This window comes from Crinia signifera, chromosome 7 (genome assembly GCF_055691185.1).
Source record: "Crinia signifera chromosome 7, ASM5569118v1, whole genome shotgun sequence".
Lineage (NCBI taxonomy): Eukaryota > Metazoa > Chordata > Amphibia > Anura > Myobatrachidae > Crinia > Crinia signifera.
The window spans coordinates 11,819,287-11,840,483 of NC_139223.1; the positions used below are offsets into that span (position 1 = coordinate 11,819,287).

Here is a 21,197-nt window from a genome sequence, read left to right on the forward strand (position 1 = left end):
TGACACGCTGACGGAGCGCATTCTGACTGCACGATCCCTGACCACCGCACGGAGAGCCACCGAATGACAGATTCGCTCCTGCAGCCGGAGCCTGTCCTGTGCTAACGGGGAACGGACACGCTGACAGAACATCTCCAGAAAGTAAGTGCCGCGGGCACACCAGTACACGCGGCGTGAGGCACCATAATCCAGAACGGCGATACTTAGGACGGTACCTGGCTCGTACGAGTGGGGGGTGAATGCATCACCAGATAAGTAAAATATCCCCACTGAAATTTACTTGCTAATTTGAACAATATCCATGCTAAAGCTAGTTATATATTGTCTGTAGCAAATACCTCCTAATGGAATACCACCGCTGCAACTTAACCCCGTTCTGTCATTTGTTTAATATACTTCTGCTATAATTGAAATTCTTGTCTCTTATCTGCGGTTATTTGCATTAAGAAAGTTGAGGATTTATAGAGAAATTTATATTATTAGATATATGGGCAGATACTCGGAATAGAACTGTTATTACTGGCTATATGGGCGTATCTTATGACTCCAGTTAGTGCTATAGACTATATGATATAAGCAGCAATTTTATAGGGAACAATCTAAAATTCATAAATTATGCCGCAAATGTCTATGTCTAAATAAGCACCTTACTATAAACTTTCTATAAAACTCCTCTCACTAGCAGGACCGGTGGCATTATTCCTGCAATGTACATGATACCAGGTATATAGCCACATGTTAAACGCAAAGGAGCAGGAAGTTTTTCTTTTCTAAACTATTTCTGCAAATTAACAGATATCCCATCAGATCTCTCATCACCCATCCGCTTTATTAAAAGATGGAATGATAGCAGAATTTGATTGAGAATTAATATCTTGTTAATCTCTATTCTAAACTTTTCTTGACAGTGCAAACCAACGGATACATTGTACCAATTTGTTATATACATAATAGCTGGTGTGTATCAAAGCCAACAATTTCACAATTTATCAGTATCTAGCTTGTATCCAAATTGGTTGCACAAAATACTCCTCTTCTTTTCCCTTCTCCTTTTCTTTCCTCTCTCACTTGACTGACAGATGAACAGCGACACTGTAAATGTTATTTAAACACCAGTGTTGCCGTGCAGATGTGAGCAAGCAGCAGAAGGAAATAGTGAAATCTATCACTTCAGAGCTAACAAGCTTCAACACCTTGAAATCTCCGAACCACTATCCTCTGAAACAAGATAGTGAAAGTAAGAGGATAGGTGGAGATAATAAGCTAACAGCTCTCTATTTCTCCTACTAAAATTTACCATCTAATATTGAGACTGTATGGAAATTGAATAAAACAGCTCTGCACTTGGGACAATAATTGCCTGGAATTAATATAATCACTGGGTATTCTACAAACACTCTGTGTGTGTTTTTCATGTTTGTAAGTCTGTATGTTAATTTATGTAGTGGTGGAATATTATTATTTTCCTCCCCATTTTAGTCCCATACCCGGCTCAGATATATAAACTGAGAGGATATTAGAGGACCTTTTTCTAAGTGTAAAATAAATAAACGTTAAGTTTTAATAGATTAATAAATCATATTACATCCCTTCTTTTCTTATTAGTGCCCCCAATATAAGTCTTCTTTTTCTATGTGTAAATTTATGTTGTTTCTGACTTTGGGGAGCACCTCCTACCCAATCATTTTCTGATAGCTGTTCTTAAGCCTACTGAATCTGGGTATAGGAGCTTAACTGTCTTATTTGTAAATTCCAAGTACATTGTACCAATAAGCAGCCATCCAGTGCGAAATCTACCCCCCTATACTACTGCCTGCATGGATCAGTCAGATCTGTGCAGGCTTCAGTGTTAAAAAATAGAAAATTAAATAAATAATAGAAATGGGTCCCCCCCACGGCTGTAATCAGCACCAGGCTCAAGGAGCCGGGGCCGGTAATAAAAAATCAGGAAACCCCGCAAATAGGGGTTCCCCAATTTTTTACAACCAGCCCCAGGCTCCATGGCCGGGGCTGGTTCCCAAAATACGGGGGACAACTTGACTAGGTGTCCCCCGTATTTTAAGAACCAGCCCCAGGCCAATCCAGCCAGCAGGGTAATGTCACAGCCGGGGGACACTTATTATATAAGGTCCCGCGGCCAAAACATTAACCCTACCGACCAGTCAGCCTGGCCAGGGGCCCTGGGGGAGTGGGGACCCCCCCAATGAAGGGGTCCCCCCCCCTCCAGGACTTACCTGACCAGGCTGAAGCCTGGTGCTGTCCCCGGTGACCCTGGAGCGGTGGTCGACATGGAGCAGAACGCCGACACAGGACCAAGAGACTGGACATCAGGACCAGGGCAACCTATGGGCTCAAGATAGGTAAGTATCAGAATGTGTGGGCTTTGGATGTATTAAAGTTTTATTTGAAGTGTGTGTCAGTGTGTTTTATTTTACTATTTTTAATGCCCTGCAGGCTGGGACTTGTGGTTCTCCAAGTCCCAGGTTGCGGGGGAGGCTTGCTGGGACTCATAATTCCCCAGTATTAGACAATAGTTTATTCTTTTTTTTTTACACTGCCATCAGCCCGGTGACCACTGCTCCAGGGTCACCGGAGACAGCACCAGGCTTCAGCCTGGTCAGGTAAGTCCTGGAGGGGGGGGGACCCCTCCATTGGGGGGGTCCCCACTCCCCCAGGGCCCCTGACCAGGCTGACTGGTCGGTAGGGTTAATGTTTTGGCCATGGGACCTTATATAATAAGTGTCCCCCGGCTGTGACATTACCCTGCTGGCTGGTTTGGCCTGGGGCTGGTTCTTAAAATACGGGGGACCCCTAGTCATTTTGTCCCCCGTATTTTGGGAACCAGCCCTGGCCATGGAGCCTTGGGCTGGTTGTAAAAAAACCGGGGAACCCCTATTTGCGGGGTTTCCTGATTTTTTTATTACCGGCCCCGGCTCTTTCAGCCTGGTGCTGATTACAGCTGTAGGGTGGACCCCACGCTGTTTTTTTTTTCCATTTATTTATTTATCTATATTTTTTTTACACCTTGCAGCCTGCACGGATCTGACTGATCCGTGCAGACTGAATTGAAACGATAGGGGGTGGGTGTGTAATAAAGTGTCCCAAAATGGGATCTCTTCAAGACACACTTCCCGGCGCTTGGCAATATCAGAAAAATTCTGTTTTTTAGATTTTGTATATACAAATTTGTACAGCTGCAGCATACACTCCTGTGGATCTGTCACGACTCACATAAAAAGAAAAAATGGGGGGAGGGTTTTTGGAATGAATTGCGCTGCTGATATAACAAATATATAATAAATTGAGAACACTGATTGGCTGTAGAGATGAATTCATTCATCTCTACAGCCAATCAGTGTACTCAATTTATTATATATTTGTTATATCAGCAGCGCAATTCATTCCAAAAACCCTCCCCCCATTGATCCGTGCAGACTGCCTGAAACATTCGTATTAGTGGCCGTATATATGTGCCGCTAATACGAATCATTACACCATCGGAGGGTTACAATCGTAAATGACTGCTTTGTAAATGACCCTCCGGAACACGACTTTGCATACGGCTGAAACAGTCGTATGCAGTCGTAGGAAGAATGCAAATACGAATTTACGTATTTGCATTCTTAGTAAATTTCCCCCTAAATGTAAAAAATAAGTGTATTTCTGGATACAAATACACCTATTTTTTTACAAATTTCCTTTAGTAAATTTCCCCCATTATAACAAACAAGAGTAGGAATTATAGAAGTTTACAGGATACAGGTCAGGTATAGCCATACAGCACTGTGAATCCCAGATAACACAGTGACAGACTTGGACATACAGTATGTACACCTTTTTATAGAGCTATAGAGCTTTTTATAGACATGCACCTGCAGTCGATTCAATCTAACCTTTAAGTCTGGTGACTCAGACATGATGTTATTGCAGAGATTCCAAAACGTGTCCTCAAGTCACCCCAACGGTCCAGGTTTTAGGTATATCCATGGCTCAGCACAGATGGTTAAATAAGACTGACTGAGTTACTAATTAAGTCACCTGTGGCCAAGCATGGATATCTATATAATAAGTTGAAGAGTGTGTATGTGTGTGTGTGTGTGTGTGTGTGCGTGTGTGCGTGTGTGCGTGCGTGTCTGTCGCATTGCAGACACACCGTGGCACTCAGAGCCACCAAATTCAGCAACAAGATACCTCTGGACCCCGTGATGTGCACCTCGAAGCCGTTTTGGGCAAATTTCACTTAGAAATTTATAAAACATCAAGTTTTAATTTGCCTTCATTGATGATCTGGAAAAAAGATCGACGATCTGGGAAACCGTTGACAAAGGAACAACTCCACACCTGATTTCATTGCTGTCATTGAGTATGAATGACACATTCTAAAGGTGCATACACACTGTACAATTTTTTTGACCAATTTTGTTGAAAGACATTTCCATTGAACCCAGTGTCCTGGACGAAAGCTGTTGAGGAAAGATATTGACGACAGACGAAAGACGAAAGATCTTGCTACAGTTTATAGGCTCTTTTTGAAAGATATTCAAATTGAGCTGCACGCACAGTTGACAAACAATCTTGATGAACAACTGGCGGGTATGCGCATCATCATTCGTCTGTCGTCAACATCTTTCGTACAGGACACTGGGTTCAATGGAAATGTCTTTCAACAAAATTGGTCAAAAAAATTGTACAGTGTGTATGCACCTTAACATTATGGTGGAGGCTTTAAACAATTAGGAATAATTGTGGATATACATAGACCACACATCACACACGTACGGGAAGCGGTCATCTATTAGAATGAACTTAAGTCTACAGTCATTAGGTCGACCCCACTAGGTCGACTGGCAGGAAGGTCGACCTGACTTAAGGTCGACATGGGCCAAGGTCGACATGACTTAAGGTCGAATTTGCATAAAGGTCGACATGAGGAAAGTCGACTGGTCATAAGGTCGACATGGGTTTTTCACTGTTTTTTGAGCCGACATGTGCCGACAGGCGGTATTTCATGCCCTACCATCCACTAGGGCGTGGTGGGAGAATAAAATAGTGTGCCGAGCGCAGCGAGGCACCGTGCCCGAAGCATTGCGAGCGAAGCGAGCGATGCGAGGGTCCGATTCTCATTGCCAACTGTGTCCATGTCGACTGTGTCGACATTCGGATAAAAAAACAGTGAAAAACCCATGTCGACCTCATGACCAGTCGACCTTCCTCATGTCGACCTTTATGCAAATTCGACCTTAAGTCATGTCGACCTTGGCCCATGTCGACCTTAAGTCAGGTCGACCTTCCTGCCAGTCGACCTAGTGGGGTCGACCTAATGACTGTAGACCTAAGTTCATTCTGACAGATGTACCGCTTCCCACACGTACATATTGTACACGCACACACACACAGTACACCACATACGCACACATAGCACACAAGACACACATATATACGTAGCGCATCTCACACACACATTCAACAGATACACACAACAAAACACACACATAACACACCACATGCAGTACAACACAAAGCCATATACACTACAACACACACCCAAAAACAATACAACAAACACAGAACACACACACTTAAACATTGTGCAGATACAGAAACACACAGAACACACACACATTGCCAGGATACGGACAGCATACTACACACACATATACACGTAGCGCACCTCACAAACTTACACATTCAGCAGATATACACAACACACACACATAACACACCACTCACAGTACAACACACACCCAAAAACAGTATAATACACAGAACACAAACACTTAAACATTGCACAGATACACACAGCACACTACACACATTTATACTTAGCACACCATACGCACTTACACATTGTGCAGATACATACAACACAACACACACAACCACATACACTACAACACACACACACAAAAAAAACAAAAAAAATTTCACTGCGGTGTCACGGTCACAGTGTCACTGCAGGGGGATTTCCAATTGGGGTTCAGGTGGTCTTTTAGGGACCCCTTTACAATCCTGTTGGTCTCTTCTCCTGGAGCCTACGGTCTCCCTCAGTGATTGACTAACATTAAGGGAGACCGTAGACTCAAGGAGAAGAGACCAACAGGATTGTAAAAGGTCCCTAAAGGACCACCTGGGCCCCAATTGGGAATTCCCCTATGGTGACACTGTGACCGTGACACTGTAGTGAAAATCCAATTATGCCCACAATATCCATACTCCCACCTAAAGATTTGTTTCGCAATCCACCGCCATCCAAACAATTATCAGTTTGAATCAGAACTTATTTTTTAATCCTATGTTGATTTCCTGATTGTACTTCTATGTACACTTATATATTTTTTTCTCATGATTTATTGAGTAAATTGTACACTTTAACATGGCAAATCTTTATCTCAGTCTTATTCTTCAACTTCTTACACTCCAAAAATTATCAATGCACCAATTGATGATTGCGATGGCTGTATCGGTGGACTGGCCCGGCGGGTGTAGGGAAGAATTTGGCCCATTGTACCCGTCCCCAGTGGTGCATTGCATTATGATGTCATGTGGTCAGGCCCGCGGACCTGCTCCCACACTCAGGGGCTGCCTCACTGTTTGGTAGAGACGCCCAGTGCATGTGCTTTACAGATCTCCAGATCTCAGAGACTGCTGCAGGCAGGATCGGTGAGGGGAGCGGCAGTGGCAGGAAGCAGTGAATTTTTAATTAATTATGGCGTGGTAAGTAACGCCCACCCCGGGCGCCTGTAATTACACACCCTAGAAACCGTACCATTGAAAGTATAGAAATGGAGGTGTGGTTATGTCCCTTTCTGATTTTGTACCGATTTCTGACCCTCAGATGTTGGAGGGTATCTCATAGGTGCTAAATCTCAGGAGTGGATGTGGAATTCATCAACACATACAAGTTATCAACTCAGGATCGTTGTGTTTCAAACAACAACACCACACCTGATTCATTGCCGTCATTGAGTATCAATGCAAACACATTCTAACATTATGGTGGAATCTATAACAAATTACGGTACTTTTTCCTAGCATGGCGCCAGCGATTTTTATTGCATGCATCGGGACCTAAACAATTGTGTTGATCACATCGCATGCAACCAAATCGCATGCGATGCAATCGACGCGATTTCTACATTGGAATCAATTTTAAATGGTCCCTGAGACCCAGAGGCGGAACTAGCGGGCCCTGTGGGCCCAGGTGCAAAATGATGCTTTGGGCCCCCCACACTCAAAATGTGAACAGTGTGTGACAAAGATGGGCTGCAGTGTGTGCGATGGAGGGAAACCATCTGGTTCTCCCCCATCGATGGCAAAAGTATTCGACATCGGCCATGAACCATCGATGATTTAGAATGGTCGATGGCCATCCCTATGTGTGTGTATGGTTAGGTTTATAGGCTGCAGGGTTTGTGTGGGTGTGTATGGTTAGGATTATAGGCTGCGGGGTGTGTGTGTGCGTGTGTGGTTAGGGTTATAGGCTGCAGGGGGGGTGTATGGTTAGGCTTAGGCTGTGGGGAGGGGTGGGGTTAGGCTGCAGGTGAGTGGTGAATGGTTGGGCTATGGGGCGGTGTATAGATAGGGTTAAGCTACTGGGGGTGTATAATTAAGGTTAGGCTTCAGGGGTGGGGGGTGTATAGTTAGAGCTTATCTGAAGGGGAGGTTCTGATTGGTTAGTTAGGCTGGGGGGGGGGGGTTCGTGGGGGTAGGGTTTGTGCCTTGTTACATGTTTAGTTTATTTTTGTGCACCCTGATATATATATATATATATTTTTTCCCCCTTTTCCCTGTTATATTTGAAGTATATTTTTGTATCCCCACCATATTTTTAGATAATTTTAAATTGTGTCTTTGCCTCCAGCCCCCGTGTAATTTGAGTTTTTTCAGCAGCGCCCCCCCCCCCCTCCCATTAAAGTAACTTACCGCTGCCATTGCTGCATTTCTTGTCGTAGTCGCTCTTCCTCGATTCCTCCATGCTCAGCCTCAGAGCAGACAGGAATTAATTTCCGGTCTGACTCGGAGACTGAGAGCAGCAACAGGCAGCCTTGCGATTGGCTGCCTGTTGCTGTGGCTACCGTAGGAGACCAGCAGCAGCAGTCCACCGGACGGAATGGATGCGAGGTACAGGGCGCTGCTGCCGCTGCCTCTGCCTCTGAATCCTTCTATATCTGAAATGCACCTGCCACCCGACTGCATACTGCTGTTGCCTGCGGATGCGCATAGCGCCGCACATTTAAAAAATTCTGCAATCTACATGCCGGGCGGACGGCGGCACCGGGCCCCTTTAACCCCTTGGGCCGCCCCTGCTGAGACCCATTTTTACATTGGCCCCAAAGTAAAATGCCCCCCAAACCCCAATTTTAATTGCATACCCCCCCCTCATGGGTCAAATGCCCCCCCATTGTTCCCATTGTTGATGCCAACCCGAAGTGTGGCGAGCGGCGGCGGTACGCATCCTCCGACCTTTTCACAACCCAACTATCCACGTCGGCGTGGAGTTGATATTATATAGTGTGGAGAGCGCAGCGAGCCACCGAGCCCGAAGCGTGGTGAGTGCAGCGTGCCCCGCGAGGGGACGCGCATAACTTCACAGGTATTACGCGTCCGCTCGCCACGCTTCGGGCTCAGTGGCTTGCTGCGCTCGCCACACTTTATAAGGTCAACTCCACGCCGACGTGGATAGTGGGGTTATAAAAAGGTCGGAGCACGCGTACCGCTGCCGCTCGCCACGCTTCGGGTTGGCGTCAATAGTGGGGTGGCGTTAACAATGGGGGCCATTTCACATACTTAATACCCATGAGGGTGCATATACAATGAAAAATCGGGCCCATTTGCCCATTATAATGGCATGCAATGGACGCGATCAACGCGATTTTCTTATTGCCGGCAATAAAGCCAGTTAATTGACAGAAAATCGCGTCCATCGCGTCCATCGCATACCTTAAGTTACCTTAACTTAAGGTATGCGATTAACCCCGACGGGCTCCATGCTAGGAAACAAGTACCCAAATTACAATCTTAGGTCTTTGGCACAGCATACTGTAAGATGACATTTTTCAGCAATTTTGGAAATAAAAAAACCCCAAGGTTTTCCCAGGCAATGCCGGGTGGGTCAGCTAGTACTTAATACCTGGACCGTTGGGGTGCCTTGAGGACCGCGTTTTGGAACATCTGTGTTATTGCACAATAACACAGATGTAGTGCTACAGTGTCTGATGAGTCATGAACAATAACACAGATACAGTGCTACATTGGCTGATGGGTCGTGCACAATTTCAATCAATGTAAATCATAGTGTATAACCATTTTACTACATTGCAACAGGGCCGTCTTTTCGTATGGGCTTAATGGGCACTTGCCCAGGGGCCCCAGGTTTATAAGGGCCCTAGCTCTTTATAGCTGAGGATCCCCTGTTTCCAGGGATACCAGAATTTTGAAAATCGGCCCTGGGGAACTGGAGATATCCAACTTCAAAGCAGCAGTCCACATCCGACCTGTTAATTGCAATTCCCAGTAATATTGCTCAGGTTCTCTCTGACGGGGAGTTTTTCTGAGAGTATATTCCAGAGCTGGGACTCTCCCCTTTCTGTGGACACTAGCAGCTTGTCTCTATCATGCCGAAAACCAGAAATATCAGCCTTCCAGCAGCCGGTCCCTGCTCCAGCTCCAAACGTCTGGTGTACAGTTTTATATTTTTGTCAATGGATTGCTCTGGTTTCTGATCTCTGATCCCCAAGTTTCCATCACCTCCTAAAATTTGAGACTCTAGGTTTTTATACTATTGAAGGCTAACAAATCTATTTCAAGATAATGGCGATATCTACAGTCAAACAAGCTGCCCTTCCACCGGAAAATGACGAATATTAAGTCCACTCCATTATCCAACCCTCCCCTGCATATAAAACACCCCTTAACTCCCTGGAAGTCATTTACAAGGGACCCTTAATTCAGCTCAGTGCGCTCTTCCACACGTTAGTGTTCTCCCTCCCACCACCTGTGCAGTAAAGGAGTAATTAGCAGAAGTTACTGCTCCAGGTCCTACATGTTGAGTGGAAGATAGAGCACCCCCTGCTACCCGTGGGACATCAAAGCTGCTGCTGATAGCACCCCCCACCCCTAGGAGGGGAGAATGGGTAAGGGTCCCAGTGCATTGCTTTGCCCAGGGGCCCACACTGCTGTTAAGACGGCCCTGCATTGCAACATTCACTCCACATCTCCTGGCAGGTAGCTATGAAAACTGGAAAGCACAGTACTGTATGTTTATCGCTACAGGTGATACATTGGAGGATAGTTACTATGTATAAAATAGGCACCACACCAGTGACAAACTAATGATTGGTTAAAAACCAGACTAGTTTTGGGACAGTTATAACAATTTTGCTCATCTCTACCATACAATTTAATTATTATGTGTATTCTTACCGCCGAATGCTGTTTTACCCCATCCTGTCACCCAGCAGTCCATCCCGGATGGGAAGCTCATAGAGGGCGGAGGCAGGCACACCGGAAGGATGTAATCAGTATAGGTAATAGGACTATACAGTTTAATCAGAGCGATGTCTCCAACGGTTTCCACACCGGCATACTGGGAGTTCACAGTTATACTCTTCACATTAGATGTAAGCTGGTGATTACTGGCGATATACAGCTGGTACGCGCCCAGGACAACTGTGTAGCCTGAGGGACTGGTAGACCTAAGTGACAAAGACAAAGACAAACAGCCTTCTATAAAACAACTGCAGTGGTGGTCTGTGCCACTCTAGAGTCTTTGGGCCAGATACACTAAGCTTCAAAAGTGATAAAATGGAGAGTGATAAACAGCCAGCCAATCAGCTCCTACCTGCCATGTCACAGGCTGTGTTTGACAAACAACCAACCAATCAGCTCTTGCCTGACATTTTTCAAACACAGCCTGTGACATGGCAGGATTGGCTGGCTGTTTATCACTCTCCATTTTATCACTTTTGAAGCTTAGTACATCTGGCCCCATGAGACCTACCACTCCCCCACTCACTGATAAGGCTGCATGGCTTTTGGTAAAACATTTCCTTGTTAACCCCCTGTGGTATAAACAAGAAAGAGAAAGTGTGTCTTGGTGTGGTGCACCATAGGAATTAAATGCCAATAAAAATTAACTTTTAATTATTTGTTCTAAAAACTTGCGAAATATAAAAATAAACACATAAATGACAAACAAGGTGAAAATAAGTGCGTGTTTAAAAACAGCACGTGTGGGGACTAATTGTGTGCTCTATAATAGGTCTCTTTATGAATATATGTACAGTGTTGCGTCTTTCATAATTAGTATCAGATTCAAGTGTGGGACAACTTCCTCTTGTTACACTTGTCGCAATTATTTATGGATAAGCTGCTAGCACTTGTAAGAGTCTGTGTCTTCAATTGCCAGTTCAATTAGTTTTATCAGAGTGTCGACATTCGTGTGTCGATGGCGTGTAATTGATGTACACTGCCTCCTAATCTTCGACTGTTAATGAATATAACAGGTATAATTCCTGATTAATTAACAGTTGGATGGGCAATATTTATGCTTGCCTTAATGATGTTTGTAACATTGGGCAAGAACCTATAAGTACACAGAACAATACACGCTGACTGATTTGATTTGAAACGGATGCGGTATAAGGCCTAAGGCTCTTTAATACACCAGTGTCACCGTAGTCAGACCTCGAGGTAACTGGTCTGTAAGATAGATTGTCAGTGTGTATCACAATTAGTATCAATTTCAAGTGTGGAACAAATTTCTCTTATTACACTTGTTGCAATTTTTTGTGAATGAGCTGCTTGCACTTATGAGAGTCTGTGTATTAAATCAAAATGATTCCATCGGGGTGTCGACACTCATATGTCGATAGCATGTGATTTATGTACACTGCCTCTAGATGTTACTCCTATTCCTCAACTGTTCATAAATATGTCAGGTATAATTCCTGATTGGTTAACAGTTGGATGGGCAATATTGTTGCTTGCCCTAATAATGCTTGTAACACTGGGCAAGAACCTGTTCAGTACATGGGACAATACACCGACCGATTAGATTTAAAACAGATACAGTATAAAGGCTGCGGCTCTTTAATACAACAGTGGTACTGTAGTCAGACCTCGAGGTAATTGGTCTATAAGATATATTGTCAGTGTGTATCACAATACACTCTGACTAGCGTGTTCTCTAATGGATGTGCAGTGAATCACGGCGCTGGTCTACACAAAATGTGCCAGCTATTGTATCTGGCAATATCACAGCACTCTAATTTTGCTATTGTATAGTTTTAGCCCTCATTTTTGTGTATGGGCTGTTAAACACTGTGTTGTTATTGCCAAATCAAACACTCCTACCAGAGTGTTGACACTTGCATGTCGATAATGAGTTATATGAGCTGCATCTAATCGTTACATCCAATCGTCAGTTGTACATGATTTGACATCAATGATATTTGTAACATAGAGCAGAAACATTGGCCAGTGCCCAGGAAACTATACGTTGACTGTTTTAATTTGACACAAATGCGGTATCAAGCCTGCGGCTTTTTGTATATATTACATCAATGATAATACAGTCAGACGTGCTAGTCCTGAAGGAAACTGGCTTATAGGATCAATTGTCAGTGTCTACTACAATACACTTTGACTGGCGCATCCGCTAATGTATAAGTAATGGATCACAGTGCTGGCATGCATAAAGTGTGCCAGATGCTGTGTTTGGCAATTCTCAACCACAGTCCTACAATACAGTGCTAGTGTACAATTGCAGCCCTGAAAAGGGCTAGAGATTACAGACGCTAAATACACCTATACTGAATTAGTTAGAGACAATGCACACATTAGCCCCCCACACGGCCGTGCTGCCGGCGCGCGTTTCGCTCCCCGCTTTTTCTTTGCCTTGAAAAAGCGGGGAGCGAAACGCGCTCCGGCAGCACGGCCGTGTGGGGGGCTAATGTGTGCATTGTCTCTAACTAATTCAGTATAGGTGTATTTAGCGTCTGTAATCTCTAGCCCTTTTCAGGGCTGCAATTGTACACTAGCACTGTATTGTAGGACTGTGGTTGAGAATTGCCAAACACAGCATCTGGCACACTTTATGCATGCCAGCGCTGTGATCCATTACTTATACATTAGCGGATGCGCCAGTCAAAGTGTATTGTAATAGACACTGACAATCGATCCTATAAGCCAGTTACCTTCAGGACTAGCACGTCTGACTGTATTATCATTGATGTAATATATACGAAAAGCCGCAGGCTTGATACCGCATTTGTGTCAAATTAAAACAGTCAACGTATAGTTTCCTGGGCACTGGCCAATGTTTCTGCTCTATGTTACAAATATCATTGATGTCAAATCATGTACAACTGACGATTGGATGTAACGATTAGATGCAGCTCATATAACTTATTATCGACATGCAAGTGTCAACACTCTGGTAGGAGAGTTTGATTTGGCAATAACAACACAGTGTTTAACAGCCCATACACAAAAATGAGGGCTAAAACTATACAATAGCAAAATTAGAGTGCTGTGATATTGCCAGATACAATAGCTGGCACATTTTGTGTAGACCAGCGCCGTGATTCACTGCACATCCATTAGAGAACACGCTAGTCAGAGTGTATTGTGATACACACTGACAATATATCTTATAGACCAATTACCTCGAGGTCTGACTACAGTACCACTGTTGTATTAAAGAGCCGCAGCCTTTATACTGTATCTGTTTTAAATCTAATCGGTCGGTGTATTGTCCCATGTACTAAACAGGTTCTTGCCCAGTGTTACAAGCATTATTAGGGCAAGCAACAATATTGCCCATCCAACTGTTAACCAATCAGGAATTATACCTGACATATTTATGAACAGTTGAGGAATAGGAGTAACATCTAGAGGCATTGTACATAAATCACACGCTATCGACATATGAGTGTCGACACCCCGATGGAATCATTTTGATTTAATACACAGACTCTATTAAGTGCAAGCAGCTTATTCACAAATAATTGCAACAAGTGTAATAAGAGAAATTTGTTCCACACTTGAATTTGATACTAATTGTGATACACACTGACAATCTATCTTACAGACCAGTTACCTCGAGGTCTGACTACGGTGACACTGGTGTATTAAAGAGCCGTAGGCCTTATACCGCATCCGTTTCAAATGAAATCAGTCAGCGTGCATTGTCCTATGTACTTATAGGTTCTTGCCCAATGTTACAAACATCATTAAGGCAAGCATAAATATTGCCCATCCAACTGTTAATTAATCAGGAATTATACCTGTTATATTCATTAACAGTCGAAGATTAGGAGGCAGTGTACATCAATTACACGCCATCGACACACGAATGTCGACACTCTGATGAAACTATTTGAACTGGCAATTGAAGACACAGACTCTTACAAGTGCTAGCAGCTTATCCATAAATAATTGCGACAAGTGTAACAAGAGGAAGTTGTCCCACACTTGAATCTGATACTAATTATGAAAGACGCAACACTGTACATATATTCATAAAGAGACCTATTATAGAGCACACAATTAGTCCCCACACGTGCTGTTTTTAAACACGCACTTATTTTCACCTTGTTTGTCATTTATGTGTTTATTTGGTACTCTTTACCTAGCACGGCGCCCATCGCGGCCATCGCGGGCATTGAATGCACTAAAAAATCAGGTGCGACGCGACCGACGCGATGCCCGCGATTTCCCATAGGGAACAATGTTAAATGTCTCAATTGACCCGATTTTTCTGTTCAATGCCTCAATTGACCTGATTTTTCCATAGGAAACAATGTTAAATGGCCCACAGAGGCCAAATAGGCACCCTAAAGTGTGAAATGGCCCCCCAAATTGTTAACGCCACCCCACGATCAACATGAACCCGAAGCGTGGCGAGCGGCGGCGGTACGCGTCCTACGACCTTTTCATACCCCCACTATCCACGTCGGCGTGGAGTTGAGAATAGAATAGTGTGGCGAGCACAGCGAGCCACCGAGCCCGAAGCGTTAGAACAATAGGGGGTCAAACGTCATATTATCAATTGCTATACTTTATCCTGTGCGGTGGATTACTCCACTCTGTTTCTTGCATATTTAACCCCCTGTGGTGTCTGCAGCTCAGCTAAAATATGGGATATATGTCCTTAAGATGAAACAGTAATATTATTTACTAACAATTATTTATATACAGTAGCACTACGTATATGTCAGTAAGCATTGCAGTTGGGAGGTATAAACAGTGATTTACACAACAGGGTACTGCCAATATGCAGATGAAGCGGTAAGAGACTGTCACAGGGCTCACTACACGGCAGAACCGGTGATGTCACGTGACCAGCAGTGGCAGTACAAAGTGTAGAGCGGACCGATACTCCCGGGACCTGGTCACTGAAGCTGTACCACTGGACACTGGGCACTGTTTCATGTTCCACTGTCTAGATCCTTGAGCTTTGGGCAATGCACTACCAGAACACCCCTGTCTATGGGTCTAATTCAGACCTGAACGCAATGCCAGAACATCCCTCTCTATGGGCCTGATTTAGACCTGAACACACTGCCAGAACACCCCTCTCTATGGGCCTGATTCAGACCTGAACGCATTGCCAGAACATCCCTCTCTATGGGCCTGATTCAGACCTGAACACACTGCCAGAACACCCCTCTCTATGGGTCTGATTCAGACCTGAACGCACTACCAGAACACCCCTGTCTATGGGTCTAATTCAGACCTGAACGCACTGCCAGAACACCCCCCTCTATGGGCCTGATTCAGACCTGAACACACTACCAGAACATCCCTCTCTATGGGCCTGATTCAGACCTGAACACACTGCCAGAACACCCCTCTCTATGGGCCTGATTCAGACCTGAACGCACTGCCAGAACATCCCTCTCTATGGGCCTGATTCAGACCTGAACACACTGCCAGAACACCCCTCTCTATGGGTCTGATTCAGACCTGAACGCACTACCAGAACACCCCTCTCTATGGGCCTGATTCAGACCTGAACGCACTACCAGAACACCCCTGTCTATGGGTCTAATTCAGACCTGAACGCACTGCCAGAACACCCCCCTCTATGGGCCTGATTCAGACCTGAACACACTACCAGAACATCCCTCTCTATGGGCCTGATTCAGACCTGAACACACTGCCAGAACACCCCTCTCTATGGGCCTGATTCAGACCTGAACGCACTGCCAGAACATCCCTCTCTATGGGCCTGATTCAGACCTGAACACACTGCCAGAACACCCCTGTCTATGGGTCTAATTCAGACCTGAACGCACTGCCAGAACACCCCTCTCTATGGGCCTGATTCAGACCTGAACGCACTACCAGAACACCCCTGTCTATGGGTCTAATTCAGACCTGAACGCACTGCCAGAACACCCCTCTCTATGGGTCTGATTCAGACCTGATCACACGCCTGTGATTTTTTTCAGCAGCCAGGGCTCAATTACACCACGTCCCACTAGAGTGAAATAATGACTTATGAATCAATGTGTTCGCTGTGCGTTTGGATGTGTACGGTTACAAATCTATTAGCAGCCGTGCAAATATTTCCTGAAACCATGGTAACAGGCCGACCATTGTATGAGGTGTGATGGAAAAAGCTGACATCACAAACACTCCCCTGGAATGCCCAGACCCGCCTTCATTTCCCCGACACTCCCAGCGGCACGTCTGTGTTTTTCCCGTCACTACCACTAAACGGACGGTGTCCCCCAGAAACAACCTGTCAATCACCTGCGACCGCCGTGCATTTATATAAAGTTGCAGGATTCATCGCAGGATGGTCCAGCGCAGGTGTACTGAGAACCGTACGCATGCGCAGTGTATGGATGATTGGCCGCAGTGCAGTCAGGTCTGAATTACCCTCTATCATAGGTGCCGATTTATCTTTTTGCTGGTGCGTGCTCAAGCCAAAAATATAGAGGAGTGGCTTCATGGGTAAAAGGCGTGGCCACAAAATAATACCAATTCATATTATGCAACACAGCTGTCTCCAATATTCAAATTACAGCAGCAGAGTGCCAAATACATAAATGCCTCCACAGTGCAGGTGCATAAATGCCCCCACAGTGCAGGTACATAAATGCCCCCACAGTGCAGGTGCATAAATGCCCCCACAGTGCAGGTGCATAAATGCCCCCACAGTGCAACATGCACTGGATTTACTGACCTTACTCACATGAGCCTTACAGAGTGACTGTCAGCTCATGGCCATACAGGCAACGTGCACTGGATTTACTGCCCTTACTCACATGAGCCTTACAGAGTGACTGTCAGCTCATGGCCATACAGGCAACATGCACTGGATTTACTGCCCTTACTCACATGAGCCTTACAGAGTGACTGTCAGCTCATGGCCATACAGGCAACATGCACTGGATTTACTGCCCTTACTCACATGAGCCTTACAGAGTGACTGTCAGCTCATGGCCATGCAGGCACCCCAGGAAGAAACTAGAAGCTGACAGGACAGTCAGATGCCGGTCCCGCTCCTGCCAGCCTAGTCCACTCTGCTCCGCATGTGGGGGTGAGCAAGCTGCCTCCTTGCACTGTGCTGCAGCAGCTGCCCCAGGCTGAGATGGATGCCGACGGTGTGTGATCGCGCAGTGGAGGGAGAGGGAGGGGGAGGTTGGTGCTGGCCCCCCGCGGCTGTGCGTGAGGTGACGAAAGAGTGCATTAGGTGTGGTGGGGACCGAGTTGCTATGGTTATCGGCGTGCAGGACGGAAGTGTGCTGTATAATATAGCGGGTATGATTAGTAAAACTGCGGCCCAGCAGCACGACTCGGGCCCCCGTGGGTGCTCATCAATTTCCGTGGGTGCTCAAGCCCTTGAGCACCCACAGTATCGGCGCCTATGCCCTCTATGGCCCTGAGGGAAATGATCATGTAATATGTGAGGTTTATTACCACAGACTCAGCAATGGGAAATATGGCTTCAATTCACTAAAGCTTCTAAAAATGAACAGTGCGGATGTTAGCAACTAGGAAGCAATAGAGAAATGATAGACAGAATCTCATTGGTTGCTAAGGGCAACACCAGCTCTTTTCATTTTTAGAATCTTTTGGTATATTTACCACTAAATGCTTGTTAGAGATAAATAAATATCATGTCATACCACCAACTGTCCTGATTTTCACATGACGTTCCTGTGTTTTGGGGGACTGTCCCGCATCCCACCCAGGGCCGGCAGTGTCCCATGGTGAGTGGGCAGTTTGTAGCCCCCCCCCCTGACCCCCAGTGCTCTACTGCGCAGAGCAGCAGTAAATAGAATCTATTCAGAGACACAGAGGGACTGGGGACGTGGCCAGCAGCCCACAGAGCGCTCACCAAGACCCCCAAAGTGTGGGAAATGGGGGAGTGCCGTGATCATAGGACACGACCCATGTCTGGGAGGCCATGCCCCCCAAATTTGGGTGAATGCATATGTCCTGCTGCCACCAATCCCAATGTTGGGAGAGATGTTATGGTCGCATAACTGTTGGTTTTGGGATCGGAGTATCATTAAGTATAGAAGGCGGAATACATGTAAGCCATACCTCCCATTATTTACATTCAACAAATTGGGATGCTCACGTGCCTGGAAAGAGAGTGTGACCTATGTCATATGGGGTGTGGCCTCACTGGGAAGCCACCCCCCTGTTTTCCATCATGGCTAAAGCTGTGTAAGCTACTGGCTATGCCCCTCTGCCTCTTTGAATAGACACTATCCCCACCACCGCGGGACACTGCTGGCCCTGGGCAGGACGCGGGAAAATCCCAAAAATATGTGATGGTCCCACGAAATCCAGGACAGTCCTGCGAATATCGGGACAGTTGGGAGGTACGTGTAAGCTATGTGTGAATTAGGCAGAAGGTAGGATGGTGAAGCTTGATGCATGCAAAAAGGTCGACAATGAAATTTCCAACAAAGGGAAAGGTCCAGATGAGTTTTTCCAGATATTATTTGTAACCGTCCTGATCGTACTGTACTATCACAGTGAGCATAGAGGGAGAACATAAAAGTGACCAAAGCCATGCGAGGGGACACATCACACTAATTGGGGTCCATGTTGACCAATGTCAGCATAGACAACAAAAAACTCATTTCGACCTTTCCCTGTGTCGACCATTTCCCTGTTGACATTTTGCTCTTATCGACCTTCTGTCTATGATGACCTAGTGCATGTTGCCCCTATTCATATGTCGACTCATTCACTGTCAACCAATAGTGATCAACCTAGTGACTGTCAATCTAGACATTGTGGACCCATTATCCCAGAATCCTCTGCTCCAACCTCACTCTCTAATTACTCTCCCCCAAATGCCTCTCACTCTCTCCTTGCCCACGTCTATATCAGCTGATGTCCTGTCTCCGCTGTGCACTGTATATTATTCTGTGGCCTGTCTGTGATGTACGTTATCCTCTACCATGATGCTCAGCATCGGTTGTAATACTCACAGTCCAAAGCAGTGCGCAGCCGTCAGTACCCACTGGTTGGAGATCAGGGACCCCCCACAGATATGGTACCCCCGGTACTGCAGACTGATCTGCCAGGGCCACTCTCCATCTGTAGCAGCTGTACCGCCGACTATCCGACTACCAATAACTGGGGTCCCGCAGGTTGGCTGGGCCGGAATGGTGACGTTGGAGACCACAGCCGTCGGATATACTGAAAAATAATAAAGTAATTAATTTTCTTCTTTAACGGTTTTCCAAATATTCTTACATTTGGGCAACAAATTAAAATATTTAACATATCTGACAGACAGGATTCCTGGAGAAGCACAGGGAGAGTGCCTGCACCTTCCCCACATCGCACCTGGTTCAGTTGTGGGCGCAGTGTCATTGAAGTATGCAATTGACCAATAATTTAGTTCTGTTTGTGCATCCGAGTTTCATATGGGGCTACATGTAGACGGGAATTCCGTACAGGTAACGGAGTAGGCGGAGACAGCGCCAGCATGTTCCCAAAACATACCCTCCAACATGACCCATTCCATTAGGTACAAAATGCTCTGTTTCTGGACTTCCATACCAGTGGCAGTTACAGAGGTTGGACTCCAGCACAGTCCAATATTCAAAAAGGGGAGCCACACCTACTGCCACTCCAAGCATCACTGTCCTGGACACACTGGCATTTGATGTAACCCCCCTCTTTGAATATTGGACTGTGCTGGAGTCCCACCTCTGTAACTGCCACTGGCAGGGAAGTCCAGGAACAGAGCATTTTGTTCCTAATGGAATGGGTCATGTTGGATGGTATGCCAAAAGTGATTAGGTACAAAGATGCCCAGCGGCCTTTTCCTACGCAGTCAATGCCATAGGCCTGGTGCAAATTTCCATGGTGCAATACTGTGGCACATGTGATCTGGGATTTCTGTGTGGCGTAATGTGAACTGGTTACTGCACTTCGACACATTTGTGATGCTACCGTAGATATATTTACACAATATACTGGTTAATTATAGTGTCAGCATAAATGTTATTAGTAGGAGCCGAGACAGGTGTTACCCTTACGTCCCCAAAAACCTTAATCAATCCCTGCTGAAATCTCATAGCAGAATACAGATGGGTCCTCACGCACTGGGGCCCATATAGTAAGGGATGGCATTGCGATCTGGGCAGCATTGCAGTATGTGATCCTTTCCTCAGAATGTACCATTCTGCAGACGTCCCTGTGCTCTGCTTCGCCGGGTGCTGGGAGGTCTGCGCATGCGCGGTCAGAGATGTTAAAACTGTAATGGTGGCCATACACATGCAGATTTATCTTCAGATCTGTCTGGTTGGAACAAAAACATGGTTATGGATGAGAGCAAATGACAGTTGACCATTTGCTTGGAAATGCTGGAAAACTGACAAACTGTCACTCATCCATAATCATGTTTTTGTTCCAAACAGCCAGATCTGAAGATAAATCTTACTAGTGTATGGGCACCTTAACTGTGGAGGATCCAGCATGATAGGTTGACACTGTCTAGGTCGAAAGAAGGTCCACAAAAAAAGGTTGGCACACACAATAGGTCGAGACGCCCAATAGGTCAACTTGAATTTTTCACTTTTTTCCTCCATCTTTTACATTTTCTTCATACTTTACCACCCAGTTGAGGGAAGCGATGCGCTAATTAGGGGTCCACGTGGTAAGATGTCAACACTGGCACCACATAATATGTGAAATAATCCATGCCGGCC

General features: G+C 45.5%; 1 protein-coding gene across 1 annotated transcript in view; it reads right to left on the minus strand.

Annotated features, from left to right (window-relative positions):
* LOC146021066 (uncharacterized) overlaps positions 1-21,197 on the minus strand; it is a 59,820-nt gene that overhangs the window by 21,470 nt on the left and 17,153 nt on the right. Inside the window, exons 3-4 of the mRNA XM_083154867.1 lie at positions 19,467-19,677; positions 10,423-10,694 (exon numbers count right to left, since the gene is read on the minus strand). Coding sequence (XP_083010993.1) covers positions 10,423-10,694; positions 19,467-19,677 — 483 coding nt within the window. The remainder of the gene's footprint in view (positions 1-10,422; positions 10,695-19,466; positions 19,678-21,197) is intronic.